We start from the raw sequence: 21,404 nt of genomic DNA on the forward strand, positions 1-21,404 counted from the left end.
GAGAAGGGGACAACAGAGGATGAGATGGTTGGATAGCATCACCGACTCAATGGACATGAGTTTGAGTAAGCTCTGGGGGGTGGTGAAGGACAGGGAAGCCTGGTGTGCTGCAGTCCATGGGGTCGCAAAGAGTTGGACACGACTGAGCAACTGAACACAAACAACAAATAAAGGGTGAATAGAAGTAAGCCAGGGTTGGGAGGAGGGAAAGGAGAAGAATGTTCCAGCAGGATCTGGCATATCTGATTTACTGATAGTCATTCACATCCTCCTTTCTTCTCTGATGTCTCAGCCAGCAATTGAAAGAAGAGAGAATTGTTACTAAAGGCCTCCCCCATCGCCTGGGTTCCACAAATCCTTTGGATTTTTTTTTTCCTCTAGAAATACATTCCAGGTTCTTCTGGTTGTGTAGTTCACCCTCTTATTAACCAGCTGGAATGGGTAGCAGTTGGCACGCTGCCTTTGGGTTTGTTCTTATGGAGAGTGACCAATTATATGCTCACCCCCAGTCCCCACAACCCCTGTTTCCCCCTGGAAACATGGATGGCTTTGCTCTTGTTGATGGTGAGGAGCTTCCTGTTTATTCTCCAGATTTCTGTTTTGTTTTGTTTTGTTTTTCCTGTGTTTCTTGCCTGTGTTATATTCTTCTGCCCCTGTACCTCTGGACATGAATTTTTTCCTATGACAATTCAGAAATGTTTGCTTCTTTATTTTCTTGTTGAATTATTTCCTCCATTGTCTCTGGGAGTTCTTCATCCTCTTTGATAACTGTTGTCTGGAGAATGGTATTTATAAGCCTGAGAGGAGAGATGCCAGCTTGTGTTTAGTAAACATGCTTTTGGCAAAGACCTCCATCAGGAAAGCGAACGTGGCACAATTCTGCAGTGCCTTGGAACATCCTGTTTAGGGCTTGTTGTTGTTTAGTCGCTAAGTTGTGTCCGACTTTTGCAGCCCCATGGGCTGTAGCACACTAGGCTCCTCTCTCCTCCACTATCTCTTGGAGTTTGCTCAAAGTCCCGTCCCTTGAGCTGGTATTGCTATCTAACCATCTCATTCTCTTCCACCCGCTTCTCCTTTGCCTTCAATCTTTCCTAGCATCAGAGTCTTTTTCAGTGAGTCAGTTCTTCTGTTTAGTCCTGAAGGTTCCAAAAAGCAGCTATAATCCTTTATCCCTTTGTAGAGCTCACTAACTCATCATCTTTGGCCTTGATAGGAAGACTGATAGACTATCAACAAACTCATCATTTGGTGGCATTGTGTTCAGATAACCTTATTATATATATTTTAGTTAAAGACTATATAAAATTAATATATTCTATTTTGGGGGTAGATAATGTAGTCACGTGATTTAAACTTAAAAAGGTACAGAGAAGAATTTGGTAAATATCCTCCCTCTTGCCATATCTCTCAGCCACCTAATTCTCCTCTGAGACAAGCAGTGTTACCAGTTTATTATATATCCTTCCAGAGTAATTTTGTGCATAGACAAACACACGACATACTATGTATGTCATAATATATATTTCAGGTAATGTCCCAGCCAGTACTGGTCTGTGGCCTGTTAGGAACCAGGCCACATAGCAGGAGGTGAACACTTGTCTTCCACAAAACCGGTCCCTGGTATCAAAAAGGTTGGGAACTGCTGATACAATATGTATGTTGATGAGATGAATGATGTGTATCCAGTATTTCTCAAGGCCACTTAGTGGGTAGAAAGACTGTAGGATTTGAAAAATTTTGAATTCAAGCCTCAAAACCTCAGCTATGCCATTTATTAGTTGAGTGACCTTGAACAGCTTCCTTAGGCTCTATGTGCTTTGATTTCTTTAAGTGGTTGAATATGATATATTCCAGGCTTCCTGGGTGGTGCTAGTGGTAAAGAACCTGCCTGCCAATGCAGGCGATGTAGGAGTTCAATCGCTGGGTCAGGAAGATCCCCTGGAGGAGGGCATGGCAACTTACTCCAATATTCTTGCCTGGAGAATCCCATGGACGGAGGATCCCGGCAGGCTGCCATTCATAGGGTCATAAAGAGTCGGACACAGCTGGAGCAGCTGAGCACACACACGCTGTACGCACGCTCCTTCTTTGGTGCGTGTTAAATGCTTCTCAAGCGGTTGCTTCTTGCTGGACCACACTCTTTGGCCTATGTGAACAGGGAGGGGCGGAGTCTTGCTGTACAAAAAGGAATGGATTGAACTGCCTTCTTTAGTGTAATGTGTGACCAGTGCTCTCTACTTATGAAGGGGACCATGAGCCAGGGGAGACAGAAAGAGCACTTTGAAAAGAATAGAGCATTTCTTGTTCATCAGGAATTGGTGAACAGCTATTCCTGGTCTGAGGCCTTCATGCTTGACTGTTGGAGTGCTGATAAACCCTAGGACTTCACTTCTTCTGGTAGGAAGTTACTAAGGTTGAGGAGCTTTTCATGTTTAATAACTCAATTAGCTCTGGTTCTTCAGTATTGCTTGAAGCTTTGGACTCTTATGGGAAGCTTTGTTTGGTCAGCCCTACTTTAGGTTTCTTGCTATTCAGTTCCCATTGTGATGTTAATCCTATAATAGCAATTAGTTTTTATTCTTTTTGGTTCTTGCACAATGCTTGATTAGTAGATGGAAGAGTCTGAATTTCAGAACCAGTCCCATGTGGTTTTATCAGGAGGATGGTGTTAAGCCCTCTTTCCTGGTTATCTGGACTTAGCATTTTTGATGGGATTTGTAGGCCTTTGAATCTGAGGTTTCCTTGGTCTCTTAATGAGTGAAAGAAAGAGATTTTTTAATAATTAATTATTTTGGTCGCACCATGCAGCATGTAGGATCTTAGTTTCCTATCCAGGGATCAAACCCACATCCCCTGCATTGCAAAGAGGATTCTTAACTGCTGAACTACCAGGGGAGTCCCAAGAAAGAGATTTTATATAGTTTAACACATGGATACCAGAATAGAGACAACTGCTGATATGGGGATATCTTTAAAGTAAGGAAAATTTCAGGACTTCCTGGCGGTCCATCAGTTAAGACTCTGTGCATCCTGTAGGGGGCACAGGTTCAATCCCTGGTGGGAGAACTAAGATCCTGCATGCCATGGCCAAGAAAAAAAAGTAAGAAAAAATTTGAATATCCACTGTGCAAGATTCTAAGTGTTTTTAAGTCACTGGTTGTGAGTTCCTGAATTACTGTTCTCCAGATTGCTATTAATGATTTATCTTTTATAAACAAATTACATTTACTATCTCTTCTCTGAAGAAGCTTTGTATTTAGTATATTGCTAGAGAAAACTGGGGAACCACTGAAAGGTAGAAATGTCTATCTATTTGAATATGTGGATTTAAGAATTGTATGTCATGTTTTATATATTAGGAAGTGTGAAATACAGAATTTCTTATAGCTAAGGCCCAAGGAATCAAAATTTAGAGACATTAAAATATCCCATAGTTGCTCTGACTTTTTCAAAGAAAGCATTAAAAATAAAAAACGAATGAAAGTGAAATTAATTTTTTTAAAGTTTGATCCATTGAAATAGAGAAAATAAATGAGGACAATGAAGCAAAAGTGAATAGAAATCAGACTTGAGTGCATTGTGAGTACTTACAAAAGAAAGTGAAGCAGATCTGATTGCAGGCACCACCTCTATTGCCTTCTTGTATTTTTCAACTGCTGTAAGAATGATCCTAGAGCTGACCCCAGTGGGAGGTAGACTAGGAGTTGTTGTTCAGTCTCTAAGTTGTGTCCGACTCTTTGCAACCCCGTGAACTGTAGCATGCCAGGCTTCCCTGTCCTTTGCTATCTGCTTGAGTTTGTTCAAACTCATGTCCATTGAGTCTATGATGCCGTCCAAACATCTCATTCTCTGTTGCCATCTTCTCCTCCTGCCCTCAGTCTTCCCAGCATCAGGGTCTTTTCCAATGAGTCTGCACTTTGCATCATGTGGCCAAAGGATTGGAGCTTCAGATTCAGCATCAGTTCTTCCGGTGAATATTCAGGGTTGATTTCCTTTAGGATTGACTGATTTGATCTCCTTGCTGTCCAAGGGACTCTCAAGAGTCTTCTCCAGCACCACAGTTCAGAAGCATCAATTCTTTGGCGCTCAGTCTTCTTTATGGTCCAACTCCCACATCTGTACATACTGGAAAAATCATAGCTTTGACTGTAGGGACCTTTGTCAGCAAAGTGATATCTCTGCTTTTTAATACACTGTCTAGGTTTGTCATATCTTTTCTTCCAAGGAGCAAGTGTCTTTTAATTTTGTGGCTGCAGTCACTGTCTGAAGTGAATTTGGAGCCCAATAAAATAAAATCTGTCACTGTTTCCACTTTTTGATAAATCACTGAGATGTTAACAGCTTTTTACTTGGTTAATTGATCTGTGGTAAGTTCACTTTTCTATGGGAAAAAGTTATGTATTTTTCTTTTTAAAAAATAAATGAAAAGTTCAGTTATTGCATTTAAAATGAGGACCACTTATAGTTTGGAATGGCTGCACAGATTTGGTTTTCATTTCTAACCATGTTTTTTTTTTGGTTAGGAATTTTTGGTTAGGAATTTGGTCAGGCTGCCATTGGAGGATCTTTTTTTCATTTTAAGAAAGTTTTTGGTGGCAGTAATTATAGTATAATTTAAGTAACATTGGTAGTAATTTAAGTAAACAAATAGAACTATTTTGGATCGATTTGAAATTCATATATATTTTTCCTTTTTTTTTTCTGAAAGAAAAGTATTAGCATGGAACAAAAGGATAAAAGGTGTTTGGTTCTGTGTTTTACAGATTGATGCCATGTTTGTGGTGTCTCAGTGTTTTTAACAGAAAACTGATGTACTTTGGGTATGTGGTGGTCCTGTGTGTGAACGTTCCATAATTTATTCATGACCTTATTTATTGGTCATTTAGGTTATTTCTAACATTTTGTCATTAGACACAGTGCTGCAGTAAATAAACGTTTGTCTGGTATTCATTGCAGCATTATTTCTAATGGCAAAATATTAGAAACAACTCTGGGTGTGTATTTGTCTTTTACAATTCATGTTTATATTTCTGTACAGTGGATTCCTGGAAGTGGTTGTGTGGGTCATAAGATTTGCACATTTAGAACTATGCTAGATAAGTGCCAAATTGATTTTTTAAAAAAGTGTTATAAATTATATAGTTGCCACATTGTGTGAAAGCATTCATTTCTTACATTCTCTCTCTCTTTTTTTTTTTTTTTGGCTGCCCTTTGCCACTTGCTGGGTCTTAGTTCCCAGACCAGGAATTGAACCCAGGTCCCCACAGTGAAAGCACCAAGTTCTATCACTGGCCACCAAGGAATTCCCCCATATTCTTGTCAATACTATATATGTCAGTCTTGCAAACTGTCATCAGTTGACAGAAGAAAATGGTATCCCTTTTTATTTATCTTTTAATATCTATAAATTTTATTTACTTTTTGACTAGGTTGGACTTCCCTGGTGGCTACATGGTAAAGAATCTGCCTGCAACACGGAAGACCTGGATTCAATCCAGATGTAGTTTAAAAGATGTGAAAGTTTATAGTTTACCTTATTTCCTAGTCTCAGTTCATTTCCTCTCCTCAGAGATGATCAATATTATCAGTTTTTTTTTTCTGTTGTATTCTGCTACAAATACTTTATGCATGTATGAACAGATTCATATAATACACTTTTCATATTAATTGACATATCATTTGTATCATATACACAAGGATTATGTATACAAATTCTGCATATACTTAAGATTATTTTTGGATTGTATTCTCTTCTTAAAAGTCCTGTCTCTATGAGTCAGGTTTCTCTTTTTTTTTCAAGAATTATTTTAACTCTTTATGTATTTATTCATGACTGCGCTGGGTCTTTGTTGCCCTTGGGCTTCCTCTGGCTGAGGCGTGCTGGCTTCTCATGGTGCTGGTTTCCTTCGTTGTGGAGCGAGCTCTAGGCTCGTGGGCTTCAGTCGTTGCAGCACATGAGCTCAGCAGTTGATCCCTCTATCCCTCGAGGGAAGTTTGCTCAGTTTAAAAAAAAAAATCATAATGGGTGTTGAATTTTATACGGTGCATTTTCTCCATCTCTTAAGAAGGTTATATGCTTTTTCTCCATTAGTATCTGTTTATATAGAAAATTGCTCTGGTAGATGTCCTTATGTTAAACTGTCTTTTCATTCCTGGGAAGAGTTTTCTTTGGTTATGATGTATTTGTTCTCTATTATATTGGTGTTTCTACAACAAGAGCATTATCTGTACCATGAAGCTTTAATAGAATATAGCATAAAAACCATCTGAGTCTGTAGGTAATTGTGTATGTTTGTGTGTAGGGGATATTTCACAACTCTTGTTTTTTCATTCACATTTGATACTCAGTGGTCATTTGTACTTCTAAAAGTGAATCTTAAAAGTTCCTTGGTTCTTCCTCCTCTGCCCTCTAAATGTTAATATTGTTTAGAGTTCTTTTGTTCATTACTCATTCATACATATTTATTAGATATTATTAGAGATGTTTATTTATGCCAGGCACAGTGCTAGGAGCTAAGTGAATAAAAATAAATATGATCCTTGACTTCGGCTTCCCAGGTGGCTCAGTGGTAAAGAATCCACCTGCCAGTGTGGGAGCCACAGATGTGGGTTCCATCCTTGGGTTGGGAAGATCCCCTCAAGGAGGAAATGGCAACCCACTGCAGTCTTCTTGCCTGGGAAATCTCATGGAAGAGGAGCCTGGGGGGCTACAGTCCATGGGGTCCAAAGAGTTGGACACAACTGAGTGAGCACAATCCTTGACTTAACAGAACTTCCCTCCCTACTGCAGTTTTTTCCTTCTGTCTGGCTTCCCCACTGCTGGAAGAGTCATTTTTAGCTGGGAGAGGAGAACTAAACTTATTTCATCCCTTCTCTTAAAGGTCTCTGTTGAATCCTTCATGGGTATAGAATTACGGACCTTTCCTGTGTGGCTCAGCCTCCCTGTCAGCTCATCTTCTGCCAATCTCTGTCATATACACTGGGCACACGGCTACACTGTATCCCCCAGTAACCCCCATTCCATCATGACTCAGCCTTTACACATTAAAAAAAAAAAAAAAAAAAAGCCTTGCTTTTCTTTTTTAAAAAATACTGTATTTTAAAAAAATATTTATTTTTATTTACCTGGCTGCACCAGGTCTTAGTTGAGACATGTGGGATCTTTGGTTTTTGCTGCAGCATTTGGGGTTTTTAGTTGCAGCATGCATATTCTTAGCTGTGGCATGTGGGCTCTAGTCCCCTGACCAGGGATTGAACCTGGGTCCCCTGCACTGGGAGTGCAGTCTTAGCCTCTGAACCACCAGGGAAGTCCACTTTTACACACATTTTGTTTTCTCTAATGAGAATTCTTATCTCTTCCTGGCAAAGTTTTACTCATCCTTCAAGGCACTCTTTTAAAAAGATTTATTTTTAATTTTCCTGAGAGTTTGAATCCCACAGTACTCTGTTCATACATCTTAGAACTTAAACTGTGTGATGCTGACCTATGCATGTCTCCGTGTTTAAATGATTGTAACCTGCTCAGAATGGGTCTTTTTCTCTCTGAGTTATGTCTGAACAGCTACTGTACTGCTTAGCACAAAGTGTGTGTGTGTGTGTGTGTGTGTGTGTGCTTAGTCGCTCAGTCATGTCTGACTCTTGCGACTTAGATACTGTAGCCTACCAGGCTCCACTGTCCATGGGATTCTCCAGGCAAGAATACTGGAGTGGGTTGCCATTTCCTTCTCCAGGGGATCTTCCAGACCCAGGAATCCCGACCCAGGTCTCCTGCATTGCAGTCAGACTCTTTACTGACTGAGCTATGAGGGAAGCCCCTAGCACAAAGTAGTTCCTCAGCAAATACTTGTAAATGCTTGAGTGACCACATGAGTGGATGCCTGAAAGAGCTCTGCTGTGCTGTTGCCTTGAAGAGAGATGCTACTGCTACTAGTCATGGAAGGTTGCCAGGGAGGAAACAAGTCTCTGAACCAACACAGTGTATACTTTCTTCTTGCCTCTCCCCAAAATGTGTGTGTGTGTTAGGGGGTGGGGGGGCAGAGTGAGGTGGTTGTAGGGACATAAACTTAAAAAAGTATATATATTTAGTAGTATTTTTCTGTTGATTTTAACTTTTAAATTATTAAATACATGAGAACAGCTGGATTTTGATTGACCTTTTCCCTTTTTTTGCAGATTTTCTTTATTACCTTATTTCATAACATGATAAAATCAGAAGTTGTTCTTAGAACTTTTTCCTTTCAAGAAGCAGTAAAACCCTGTTTAAGGCAACACTGGCTCTTTTAAAATCACATTTTAAGAAAAGGCAAAATTTTCCTGATAAAATGAAAGTATTTGAGAGTAACCAGTAAATACTAATTCAAAGAGACTAGGTTTATTTCCCTGTTTGACACAATAACAGAGGGCTAAAGGGAAGATGGTAGTTTTTAGTTTGAAAATTCAACAGGCTTCACCTTGTTGCATTAAAGCAATCTAGTGTATTTTAGTTCAGATTCTGTTTCCTGGCAGATTTATATGGACTAAAGGGATTAACAGACAATTCACAATGAAGGAAAGGTGGGAAAACAGGCAAAAGAGGAAGGTAAATTTACTAATGCGTTTGTCACTGAAATTAATGGGAAAATGGCATATTTGCCAAAATACAGAGGTAACCTCACAATTGGTGAAAGGCAGACACTGGGTCTTATATTGAATCACTTTTCTTATTTAGGTATTCAATGCCTTTTTTTTTTTTTTTTTGCTTCAGTGCACGTGTTTGCCCTGCACAAAGTTGTTCCTGTATTATGATGAGAAATACTCTCAAGTCAGTTTGATGCTGTTGAAAAGGATTTGTGCTCAGGATGGCAGTGTTAATCTCCAGAGCTGCCAGTGTAGGGACAAAAGCATTTAGAGTTGGGAGCAAGGGTATAAATACCTCTGGATCTGGCTTTTTCTATGTTGTCACAGAGCCCTGAATGAGGATAAGTTGCTCCTTTCAAGACTTTTGTCTTGCAGTTGAACACGTATTGGAAATTTCCAATTTAAATTTATGCTTTTGGATAAAAAGGATTAGAGAGATTGAATTGCTGCAGGCTAACGAGAAGCAACAGTGGTTACTTGATTTTGAGGAGCTCTATCTCTGTTGAAAGAAGTTTCAGTGTGAAATGACTGGAGTAAGAAAAAAAAGAATGAACACCCATTCAGAGACTACCTATCAAGGACCAGGTACTGTGGTGAATGCTTCCTATCCATTGTCTTATTCAAGCTTTATCCTTTCATGAGGAAATAGAGACTCAGAGAGAAGTATATAATTACAGTAAGCTTTTTTAAAAAATTTGGCTCTACCAGGTCTTAATTGCAATATGTGGCATCTAGCTCCCCAACCAAAGATTGAACCTAAGGCCTCTTGCACTGGGAACACGAAATCCCAGCCACTGGACCACCAGGGAATTCCCCTACAATAAGCTTTGACTATGCTGAAACAAATTTGCCTATGCTGAACAAGTTGATTGAGGAAGGTTATAAGTGGTAAGGTTAGTTTTTCTGCACATCAGTTCAGACCTTTTCCCAGAGGAAGACCAAGGCTGTTTGAACTGTGACCACTCCTTAGTCGCCAGATGTTAACAACTTGTGGTTACTTATAAGCCTAGATAGATTCAAACCATTGACCTTGAGCTGAAGTATTTTGTAAGCTGTGATTGACCTTTTGGTTAGTTCATTCTTTCACCAGGAAATATACTGAGTATTAATTTCTGGAATTTCAGTGATCCCTTCTGAAGAGTGTACTGCTCATTAAAATATCTGGGTCTTGTTTTTCTGGTAACAAACAGAACCACAAATTAGTCTATCCTTAGTGGTTGTGCCAAATCCTTGTTTAAACAGAGGAAGAGATCTGATAACTATCTGGAGAGATGCTGTTAAAGATCTGATTAACTGTTTGGAGAGAGGCTGTTGTTGAAAGGTCATCCTTTCTAGCTTCTGTAAGAGGTTCATCTCTTCCTCCAGAGGAGTGGGGATACAGGAGAGTGAATCCGAGGCTGAACATAACAGGTGGTGTATGTGTGTATTTGTATCTGTGAATACCACATCTCTGTTTATCGGACACTGGACTCTCTTCATGCAAAGCCTAGTCAGGCCAAATCTGGAGGAATTGTTCCCGTGCTTAAAGCCAAGAATAACATCCTGACCAGCAGGGAACAGAGGTCAGCTCAAGGCAGCAGCTCTTGGGAGCTACACGACATCAAGAACCTGAAGGAACTTAGTCTAATAAGAAGGAAGCCAGTATGTACCTTGAAGGAGGTGTGTGAAACCTTGTCTCTTGTTGTTGTTGTTGTTCAGTTACTAGGTCATGTCCAACTCTTGGCGACTCTTCGCGTGAACTGCAGCGTGCCAGGCTTCTCTGTCCATCTCTGTCTCCCGGAGTTTGCTCAAACTCATGTCCATTGAGTTGGTGATGCCATACAACCATCTCATCCTCTGTCGTCCCCTTCTCCTCTTGGGCTTAGTCTTTCTCACCATCAGGGTCTTTTCCAATGAGTCAGTTCATTGGGATATAAGAAATAAAAAACAATCATCCTAACAGGTGATTCATATTACCTCCTGGTCATCTAACTATATTTTCCCCTCCTACTTGGATATTGATTTATCTGTTTATTGTTTTTATTAGAAAAGGAGGAAAAATATATTCTGTTATTCTGGTGTTTTATTCTACAGGCAGCTTTGGAGACGTCCAGAAGTGCTGGCTTTAAAAGATGATATGTTAAACAAATAGCCTTTACAAAATCTCCTGGAACCTTCCAGTTTTCCTGAAGTTTTGTCTCTGGGATCTTTATGCTCCAGTTTCTCTTCCGTCTTTCCTCATTCTGATGCTGACCACTCATCCCACAGAGGCAACTCCAACTGTTTTCTGGTGGAGCATTCTAAGTTTGTCCTATTGTCTTCTCTGAGACTCATTTCTCTGGTCTGACTTCAAGTGGTTCTGAGCCAAAGTGATTGTAAAAGCTTTTCTTCATAGCCTTTATTTCTTGGCTCTTTCTATTTATGCACTTTGTCTGATTAGTTTTGCTGGTTTCCTCCTTTTCTAGCTGATGTGAGGTATATTGCCTCAGCTGCAGGGTTCTAAAGCTCAGATGCAGCCCCAGGCCTCTTAGATTTTGCTCCACTTTGTAAAGTGCCTTTTTCCTTTCCTAGAAATGGGGGCTGTGGTATGAGCTATTGCTGACTCTTCCGGGACTCTAGTTTGCTATTTGTTTAAACACGTATGTAGCAATTTGGATTGTATTTGCAAGGTAGAACTTGTTGCCAAGACTCTGAACAGGTCATTGCTGTTACCCTTTCTCCCCTATTTTTGAACTGAAAAATTAGAGACCATGGTCACATAGTAGGTTGGTCTTATACCTCTTGAAACAAACCTCATTTTTGCATTCCTTATATGTAGCACAACAGTTGGCCTTTAGGTGTTAACAAATAGTTAAATGCATAATAGTTTAATTAATACATCTTAACTGTGGGGTTGATTGATCAATTAAATCTCAGAATTCTCATCAAGTTGATCACATTTTGGATCCATATGTGAGAGAAGTTTCTGGTTGGAAGGGACCAAACAGCAATGTAGGAAGTGTTTGGCAATTTAAAATATGCAAGCCAAAAAATCCTGATGTAAATCCTGTTCTAAAATGAAGAAAAGAAGGGTGGTTTGGCTAGAGCAGAGACTGGTTAAAACATAAGGAGAAGTAGGGTGAGGCAGGATAAAAGAACGTGGATTAAAAAACAGCAACAATTATGGAGGTAGGCATCCTGTCGGTTTGGGATTAAACCATGAGAATGAAACTTTCCCACCCTTCCCCCAGTAGCAGGCCCTCCACCTTCACTCCCCTCCCTCCAACCGCTATCCAGAGGAGCTGCTAATGACCCTGTGGCCACTAGTGTCCAGCTTTGAGGGCTGCTGTATGAAGCACAGAGAGGTCCTGTGAGGTCAGTCAGTGCAAAGAGCAGTTGGCCTTTAGATTCATTAAATTCTTCGTAATCGTTTTGCTGCTCTCAACAGTATTGCTAATTCCAAAGCCAAAACCATTTTCTAATTGTTTTACTGTGTGTGACCAGCTTACGGGACCAAAACAGCAGCTGAGACTGCGTTACTGCCCTGTGCATTATGCAGTAACCCTTCAGAGGGGCCCTTTACTTCTTTTTTAGCCTTAAAAACAAACAAACAAAAAAAAACTCTGCTTATTTTTTTGCTTTGGGGCCAGTAATTTGCATCTTATTTGGGAACTTTGCTCTCCCCCCTCATTATTTCTTCATATATCCTTGTGCTAAGTAAGCCCTGCTCTCTGAAACTGGCTCTGGCTTCTGGCCTCATTGAATTGTATGAATTGTAATCATTTCTGATTTCAGATCTGTTTCCAACTTTTGTTTTTCCCTGCTGCCTTGGGGTTCAAACTTGCTTGGGCTTGGAGAAAGGTTTTTTTTTTTTTCTTGTTTATTTTTTTGTTTCTGTAAATATATTCTCTGATAATTACTCTTTATTTTCTTTTTCAAACAGGCCACCAAGCAGTTTCTTGAAGAGATTAACAAGTGGACAGTTCAGTACAACGTATCCCCCCTCTCTTGGAATGTGGCCGTCAAATTCCTCATGGCCCGGAAGTTTGATGTGCTTCGTGCTATTGAGTTGTTTCACTCCTACAGAGTACGTAGCTCAGAGATGGACTTGCTGTGTGCCACTGGGGCTGTTTATGTTGCTGTTGTCTCTGCCAGTCTGTACACATGGTGTTTCTCCCCACTCCCATAAAAAAAAAAAAAGAAGAAGTGGAGCAGTATCCAAGAGCCCTACCTTGAAGTCAGAAAATCCTTCTGAAGATATTTAGACTCTCCCTAAATAAATTTAAAAAAAAAAAAAGGAGAGGGGGATAAGAGGCACTGGGATTAGTTTATGAGTTTAAGACTAAAGCTCACTTACACCCATTTTATGGATCATCTTGTTCAATATTCATTTATTCAACAGTTATTTATTATATACCTACTATGTTCTAGATGCAGAGATTACTGTTTAGAAAGAGAGAGTAAGCAAATGATTACAGAAAAGCTATGATAGGACAAAACTGTGTTCCGTGGAAAGAAAATTTAGTTAGGAGACTCAAGGAAGCTTTCCTGAAGGAAATGACTTCTAAAGTAAGAAGAGTGAGTAGGAATCGGACAGTGGGGGAGTATGGCAGAGAGAACAGCAAGTTCAGATGCCTAGTGGCAAGAGGGAAATTGAGCTGAGCGGAAATGCTCAGTAGGGGTGGGAGTATGGCAGGAGATTGAGCAACAGAGGTAAACAAGGCCAGATCAGAGAGTATCTGCTTTTTCTTAAGGGCAGAGACATTCATTGACAGTATAAACAGTAAAATGTGTTGATCAAACATGCTTTCTGGAAAGATTTTTTTCACTGTGCTTTAGAGGATGGATCAGAAAGGCTATAGCGGAGACAGATCCATTAGAAGGCTGCTGTACTTATTAGGAAACGATTGTCATGTCATTAAGCATAGTGTTAGTGGGAATAGAGAAAAAGTGGGTAGATTCTAGAAGTGAAATTGATAGAATAAGTTACTTAAATTGGTGTGTGAGGAAAGGGGAGTGGTGGATTCCAGGTCTCTGAGTTGGGCAACAGGGTGGTAAATGGTGGCGGCATTTACTAATTAAGAGACACTGAAGGGGTATGGGTATGTGAACAGAGTAGGCCGTGAGTTCAGTTTGGCCATGTTAAGGTTGAAGTGCCAGTGGGATAGCCAAATAGACATGTCCTCCAAGCAGTTGGGATATGAGTCTAGGGTTTGGGAAAGAAGGCTGGACTGGAAGTAGAGACTTCAGAGTGACCACAGTAGAATATTGCAGCTAAATATTGGAGCCATGAGAATGGGGGTGGGCATCTGGGGAGAGAGTGAGGAGTAGGGATATGTGTAGAGCAGAACCTCATTTCATACTTTTTGCTTTTTTCTCACTAGTGTTTGTTAAAGTTAAATTTTCATGGTTTAGGGAAGGCACGCACTCTCCTGTGATTCCAGCATGCATACTATCTTCACTTGCTGCCTTGCCTCTGCAGGCATTTGAATTTGATTTGGGGATGAATTGGGGAAGAATGTGAACAAAGACCTAGTTTGTTGTATTCACCACAGTGTTCTTAACACTTAGTTCAGGGCCCGGCACATAATAGTTGCTCTACACATATTGGCAGAATGAATGAATGAGTCAGTGAGTGAAATGAGTGAACAAATGAATGATAAAAAGCCCACAAAAGACTCTTAGAAGGAGTAGCTGAAGAAATAGAAAAACCAAGAGAGTATTTTTTTTTTTTTTAATAAAAAATAGAGAATCTCTTAGGAAAAAGAGAATGTGAGTGGTCAACCTTATTAAAAGGAGGACTAAAGATGCGCACTGGATTCAGTGACTGGAAGGTCCTGGTCACTGGGGCAGGAGCTCTGGGTGGTATGGTTAGACTGGGAGGAAATGAGAATGTGATGGAATGAGTGTTGAGGGAGCTGAGGGTGAGCTTAAAGAATGTGGCTGTGAAGATGAATTAAAATGAAATCATGGTAGCTATTGTTGCAGAGGATACTAAGTGGGGGGATGGGTCCTGTTTAAGACAGAAGAAGCCTAAGCCTGGATGAGGTGTTAGGATATATGCTTCCAGGCAGTTTAGGTGCATATTTTAATATCAGTGCTGCTGCATGTTTAAGAAGTTTAGCTTTGTACTCTAATGATTGATATATATTGATTGGTCTTCAGGGTTAAGCTTATCACTCATTCAAAGGAAAGATCCTAAGCTCTGAGGGGCTGATAAGGTAGCATTAGACAAGAATTCTGCTAACAGTTGGCCTAGAGGAAGGTTACAAAGGAATTCATGTTTCAATAAGCTGATTTCTAAAATCCCTTATCTGTGAGATTTGGTGGTTACATAAAGCTGTCGTAAGTATACAGTATTTTTATATTAATTTATCTTGTTTTATTTTTAGGAAACACGAAGGAAGGAGGGCATTGTGAAGCTGAAACCTCATGAGGAACCTCTCCGTTCTGAGATCCTTAGTGGAAAATTCACCATCTTAGTGAGTATTTATGAAACCCTCTTGTAACATCTCTTTATTTCCTTTTGTAGCTATTATTCTCTTTGGACTTTGTTCCTAGATGTCTTATCCTGAATCTAGAGTCTTAATAGTGGGGAATAGATGTAAAACAGCTGTGAAGTTTGGCATAAAATTATTCTAGTAATAATTGAAAAAATTGAAACTCAGTTGTTTAGTAGTTTTAGAAAAGTTTCCTCACTGGTCCATTAAGGTCAGTCAGGACCTTTGGGAGTTGTATACAGCGTGTCAGAGCCCTGTCCTTCCTTATTTAACGTAAGTTCTCTCCACTTAGAGACCACAGCCTTTCAGGTAAGTGTCCAGTGGTACTTTTAAGGCAGAGCGTGGAAACCATGGTCGTATTCTATGGTTTTCTCCTGTTGCTTTTTCTTCACTATCCTGCCTGGGAAATTAGCTAGGCAGCCAATATAGACCATTGTTTAATTTAATTTCTCTGTACTTGAAGAGTTAAGAGAACATAGTTTTTTCCTTCCATAGGAATATGATCCTGGGAGTGCTGAGAGTCAGACATGGGATGATTAAAAAGTTTTTTTCCTTTTCTGGAGCAATTGATGCAAGTCAGAGAAGTATTTTCAGCATCTGTGCTCTTTATGGCAAACCTTTGTCCAGCCTATAAGAATCCTTAGTGATTTCTGTAATTTTTCTATTTGATATCTAAATATTTCTTGTTTTGTTTGCTCTAGAATGTTCGGGACCCAACAGGAGCCTCTATCGCCCTCTTCACTGCCAGATTACATCATCCCCACAAGTCAGTCCAACATGTGGTACTTCAGGCTCTGTTTTACTTGCTGGACAGAGCTGTGGATAGGTGAGCTTGGACATTATCTTTTGGGTGTTCTACATCCAGATGGGAAAGTGACAGTGTTTGATTTGATTAAACTCAGCAGTGCATTCACCGTGCTCCTAGGATGTGCCTTAGGCAGTGCTATGAATAGAAAACACTCCATGTCCTTAAGGGCTTGGCGTGTTTCCAGGTACTATCAAGATGATGAGTATTCTGCATCCTTACCTGCTTGGCTCTATTTCAGGGTAACAGAAGCTAAGAAAGCTAATTAACTAGCCATTCTTAGTGTACTGAGAATTACTTATTGAAAGAGTGTGAAGGTAAGATGACCTGTGCTGGTTCTTTCTGACCATTCTCCCCTGGTGTTGATTTTCAAAACCGTCTGGAGCCTCAGTTTCTTTATCTGTAAAAGTGGAATAATGCTGAGGATTTTAAGAATCAGCATTCAGGAGAGAGGAGTCCAAGAGCATAAGTTAAGCAGAATCATCTTTATAAATAGTGTGCTGTGTGTTCAGTCGCTCAGTCGTGTCTGATTCTTTGCAATCCCGTGGACTGTGGCCCACCAGGCTCCTCTATAAGCCAAAAGAACCAGCTTGGGTCATGTCTCCATTCCTGCTCTTAGGTAAATAGTATTTTTACTGTTCTATGGACAAAGAAACTTAGGCCCCAGGAAGTTTTGTGGCTTTTTTACAGTCATCGCATATTGACTGAACTAAGTCTAAGACCCTGGTTTCTTCACTCTTGGTCAGAACTATCTGTACTCCTACTATGTCATCTTTCTCTCTTACATCCTTTTTTCCCTCGTGCCCACCATTTACAGTGTGTTATTGCTCCCAGCGTCATTCACTGGTCCTCTGGCTTAGAAGTCATATATCGAGGGCTGAGACTGGAGATAGTGAGAGGCAGCTAAGCATCTTAGTCATACTTCTGTACTTAGAGGATGGGGATAGCCGAAGGATTTTCTGAGGTGGGGCTCTGTGTCTAGTTCACTTTGCTCCTGCCTTGTTATTATTACTTTCATGTACTTAGCTTCTGCTGGTGGTGTTCAGGGGGAGATATATCCAAACCACACCCACAGCATTATTCTAAAAACGAGAAGTTACTAAGGAGAAAGGATTTCTCAGTTCTTCTTTCTTATGATTGTTCTTCAGACATAATTTCTGGACTATAATTCCCTTTGAAATGTTTCTTTACCTCAGGGGGTTGAGTGGAAGGCTCTTTTACCGGAAATTTAGCATTGGCTTCCTCTTTGAGCAGCTTAGAGTCAGAGCTTTCATACAGGCATGACAGTGACCAAAGCTTGCTTTTTCCAGTGAGAGTATTGAATCCCATAGGAATACCACAAAGGTAAACGTAATTAAAACTTTGTTCTCATGATCTCCATCACTTTCTTAAAAATCCTCAGTGACTCCTCGTTTTTCAGAGGGTGCATGTAGGCTAAATAAATGTGAGCCCTTTTCTTCCCCTAAATGAAATATTCTACCAGTGAGTAGAAACTTTTGTTTTCCTTTGTTACCTTGGAAGAGGAGGAAACCCTCTTCACTAAATCTTGCCCTTCTGTGAAGGCCCATTTCTGTGCCTGGCTCCCTCACCCCTCCAACTAGTCATAAAATTCTTTCTACTCTGACTTTAATAGCAGTTATTACTAATACCAATCATTTTGTATTTAATTATACATAGCTTTATGATGTCATTTATCTTATGCTTTTTTTTTTAACCTACCACTGGGTGGTAAGCTCTAGGAGGGCAGGGAACCTTCTTTTCAACATCATATGATGGAAAATTCCTAAATCCCCATGGTGGAGAGCAAATCATATCAACTTTCACATGCCTATCATTCATCTTCTTTCACAGTGATCTGAAACCAGTCTTGTTTTGTTGATAGCTCCTCACCCACCCTTTTGGAGAAGGCAATGGCAACCCACTCCAGTACTCTTGCCTGGAAAATCCCGTGGATGGAGGAGCCCGGTAGGCTGCAGTCCATGGGGTCGATAAGAGTTGGACATGACTGAGCGACTTCACTTTCACTTCTCACTTTCATGCATTGGAGAAGGAAATGGCAACCCACTCCAGTGTTCTTGCCTGGAGAATCCCCAGGGACGGGGAAGCCTGGTGGGCTGCCGTCTATGGAGTCGCACAGAGTCGGACACGACTGAAGCGACTTAGCAGCAGCAGCACCCACCCTTTTACTTTTGATTATTTTGAAGCAAATGTCAGGGGCAGCAGTAGTCTTCTTGGTGTTCCCAGTTATATCCTAGTTCAGGAATCAGTCTCAATAGGGTAGGGAAGCAGTTATTCTTAGTAGGGAATTAGCGTTGTTGTTGAATAATGAACCTTATATTCTGTACCCAGGGAAGTAAAAATGCTATTGCATTTGTATTTCATATGACTTCAAAGGATGAGCAGTTTCAGGTCTAGGAATATAGAATCTGCATCATTATGCACTATAACTTCTTTTATTAAATTCTGTTTTCTCTGGTGCTGATTTCTCTTTGTTTCAATCCCCTGCCACGGGCTGGAGCTATGAGGGGGAAACCTGTAATTCTTCTGGTTTGGCCCTTATTGAGCCTGTGGAGAGAATCGAAATCTCTAGATGTGGGTGGTCTTCTCAATGCTGGGCCACTCATTTAACACAGCATCTTTGATCTTGGTAAATTAGTCTCTCTGGGGTCGTGAAAAAAGGAGACAAGATATAGCTCTCACTTTAACATGTGAGGGGCCATTTGAAATTAAGTCCGTATAGAAACTTGGTTCTACTTCAGAGATTTTTGAAGTGCTACTTCATGGATAGGTGCTTCTGTCTCGTATTATGTTGAAAGGATGAAGTTATGGAGGTTTCCAGGAGGTAATGCCAGAAACAAAAAATAAGGATACAAAGTAACATTGAGATTCCTGATTTCAGGAATTTGTTTTGTATCAAAAAGTTTTCTTGAATGTCAATACATGTGAAAACTATTGCTCTCATCTGTGAATAGTCCAATCAAATAGTTTATTTCTAACAGTCATGTAGGTGTGCAGATCAGAAGCAGGTGAAGATCGGGCTTGGTGGAAGAGTGCAACTTTAGGAATTAAGGAGATTGGACCAAGTGATATTTTTTGTCCCTAACTTCAATCTGGGAATAGGCCCACCAGCTCTTTATCTACTTTTTAAGATGCCTCCCAAAGACCATTAGTAGGTTTTTCTCTTCCTTCATTAAAGTCATCAGAGATAAATACATCATCATTGAGTTTAGAATTTTGTTTTACAGTTTTTCATAGACCCACAGTGTTTTCTTAGTGATGGGCTTCGAGCCCACTGAATTACAATTCTGTGACCATTCATTATATTTGCAAGGACTGTGCTGTGGACTGTGGAGGGTAATGAGGTGAACAAAACATGTTTTTGCCCTCTAGGAGAGAATGAGATTGCTATACAAAATTGGAGTATATTAAGAGACACTAGAAAAATCCACAGAAAGATTTGTGGGGCTTCGAGGGATGTGAATGATGGTAGTACATTTGGTGACAATTATCAGGGAGACTTTCATGGAAGAGAAAAGTTTTTGAGTTAAACATAGTATGGTACAGAATTTGGATAGTCAGATTCAGAAATAAAGGAGAAAACAGTTCAAATTTTGATAACCTAGATGCTCTGGAACATTCTCAGACTATGAGTTTGGTACTTGATGAATCTGGATAAATATGCATCAATAAGTATAATTCAATTTCCAACATGTGGGCTTCTTCCTCCGTAGTATCAAGCAGTTCTCCCCCACCAACTGGGCATTTGGCAGTTCAACTCGACTCTGACACTATATAACTGGAGATAGCCTCAGATTACACAAGTTAAGGGTTCAGTCCGAAAAGACTGTCCCTTCAGACGCCAGTGGCAAGTCCAGGTTGTCATCTCTGCTTCTGATCATAGATCAAAGGGTCCAGTGCCCCCTCCTTGGGTTTGATTAATTTGCTGGAGCAGTTTATAGAACTCAAACATTGTACTTAATATGTTACCAGTTTATTATAAGAGGGTATAATTTAGGAAGAGCCAAATGGAAGAGATGGCACCCCACTCCAGTACTCTTGCCTGGAAAATCCCATGGACGGAGGAGCCTGGTAGGCTGCAGTCCATGGGGTCACTAAGAGTCCACACGACCGAGCAACTTCACTTTCACGCATTGGAGAAGGAAATGGCAACCCACTCCAGTGTTCTTGCCTGGAGAATCCCGGGGACAGGGGAGCCTGGCGGGCTGCTGTCTGTGGGGTCGCACAGAGACGGACACGACTGAAACGACTTAGCAGCAGCAAATGGAAGAGATGCATAGAGGGAAGGTTTGGGGAAAGGGGCATGGAGCTTCCATGCCCTCTCTGAGAGGAAGTCGCTCAGTCATGTCTGACTCTTTGCAACCCCATGGACTATAGCCTACCAGGCTCCTCCGTCCATGGAATTCTCCAGGCAAGAGTACTGGAGTGGGTTGCCATTTCCTTCTCCAGGGGATCTTGCCAACCCAGGGATCGAATCCGGGTCTCCTGCATAGAGATGCAGGAGAGATGCATGGAGGTAAAGGTATGGGGAAAGGGGCATGGAGCTCCCATGCCCTCTCTGAAAGGGCTACATGTGTTCATCTGCATGTGTTCATGTGTTCATCAACCTGGAAGTTCTCCAAAATCATATCCTTTTGGCATTTTCTGGAGGCTTCATTCATTGCAAGGCATGATTGATTAAATCATTGGCCATTGGTGACTGAGCTCAGTCCCAGTGCCAGTCCTCTTCCTGGGTGTGGGAGGGTGGGACTAGAAGTTCCAACCCTTTCTAATCACGTGGTTGGTTCCTCTGGCAAACAGCCCGAATCCTTAGATGTCCTAAGAGCATTCCAAGGGTCACCTCGTTCATATAGCAGTGGATACCTTCCTTGCTTTCCTAGGAAATTCCAAGTTTTAGGAATTCTGCCGGGAAACAGGGTCAAAGTACAAATATGTATTTCTTATTATAAATTCTTTGTAAGGCCGGTGTTCAGGGAAGGCAGTTATTTCAGTCCCACACACACTCTCTGTGTTCTTTGTTTTTGAGCCAGGTTTTCAATCTGCCTCATCCATCTTATTACTTATAAATATTTTTGTTCAATGATTGGTTTACAGCTTTGAAACTCAGAGGAATGGACTGGTGTTTATCTATGACATGTGCGGTTCTAATTACACCAACTTTGAGCTGGATCTTGGCAAGAAAGTCCTGAACTTGCTAAAGGTAAGGAAGGGCTATGGGAGGACCCTTTCAACCCTCCTTCAGTGGCTACTTTTTTCTATTCTTTGTGAGGTTTAGGAATGATGTAAGCTTCAGAATTATGTTCAATGTAAAGGTCACCTGTAAATGATGACCAATACCTGCTTCCTCAGAATAAAAAACAGTCTTAAAAGTAAAGTGGGAGGAATTAAAATGCACAGGAACAATGAGTTGTAAAGATGGAATGTCTCTTTCTTGGAGTTTTATAGAATAAAAATTAATGAAGGTTAGGGATGGTCATTGTCTGTGAAAAATGTAACCTAGCCAGTGA

General features: G+C 40.6%; 1 protein-coding gene across 1 annotated transcript in view; it reads left to right on the forward strand.

Annotated features, from left to right (window-relative positions):
• The window catches only part of PTPN9 (protein tyrosine phosphatase, non-receptor type 9), a 70,631-nt gene that overhangs the window by 19,238 nt on the left and 29,989 nt on the right, over positions 1 to 21,404 (forward strand). The window contains exons 2-5 of the mRNA XM_027520753.1: positions 12,518 to 12,661; positions 14,967 to 15,056; positions 15,776 to 15,900; positions 20,992 to 21,097. Of these exons, the coding sequence (XP_027376554.1) occupies positions 12,518 to 12,661; positions 14,967 to 15,056; positions 15,776 to 15,900; positions 20,992 to 21,097 (465 nt within the window). The remainder of the gene's footprint in view (positions 1 to 12,517; positions 12,662 to 14,966; positions 15,057 to 15,775; positions 15,901 to 20,991; positions 21,098 to 21,404) is intronic.

The sequence above is a fragment of the Bos indicus x Bos taurus genome, chromosome 21 (assembly GCF_003369695.1).
Source record: "Bos indicus x Bos taurus breed Angus x Brahman F1 hybrid chromosome 21, Bos_hybrid_MaternalHap_v2.0, whole genome shotgun sequence".
NCBI lineage: Eukaryota > Metazoa > Chordata > Mammalia > Artiodactyla > Bovidae > Bos > Bos indicus x Bos taurus.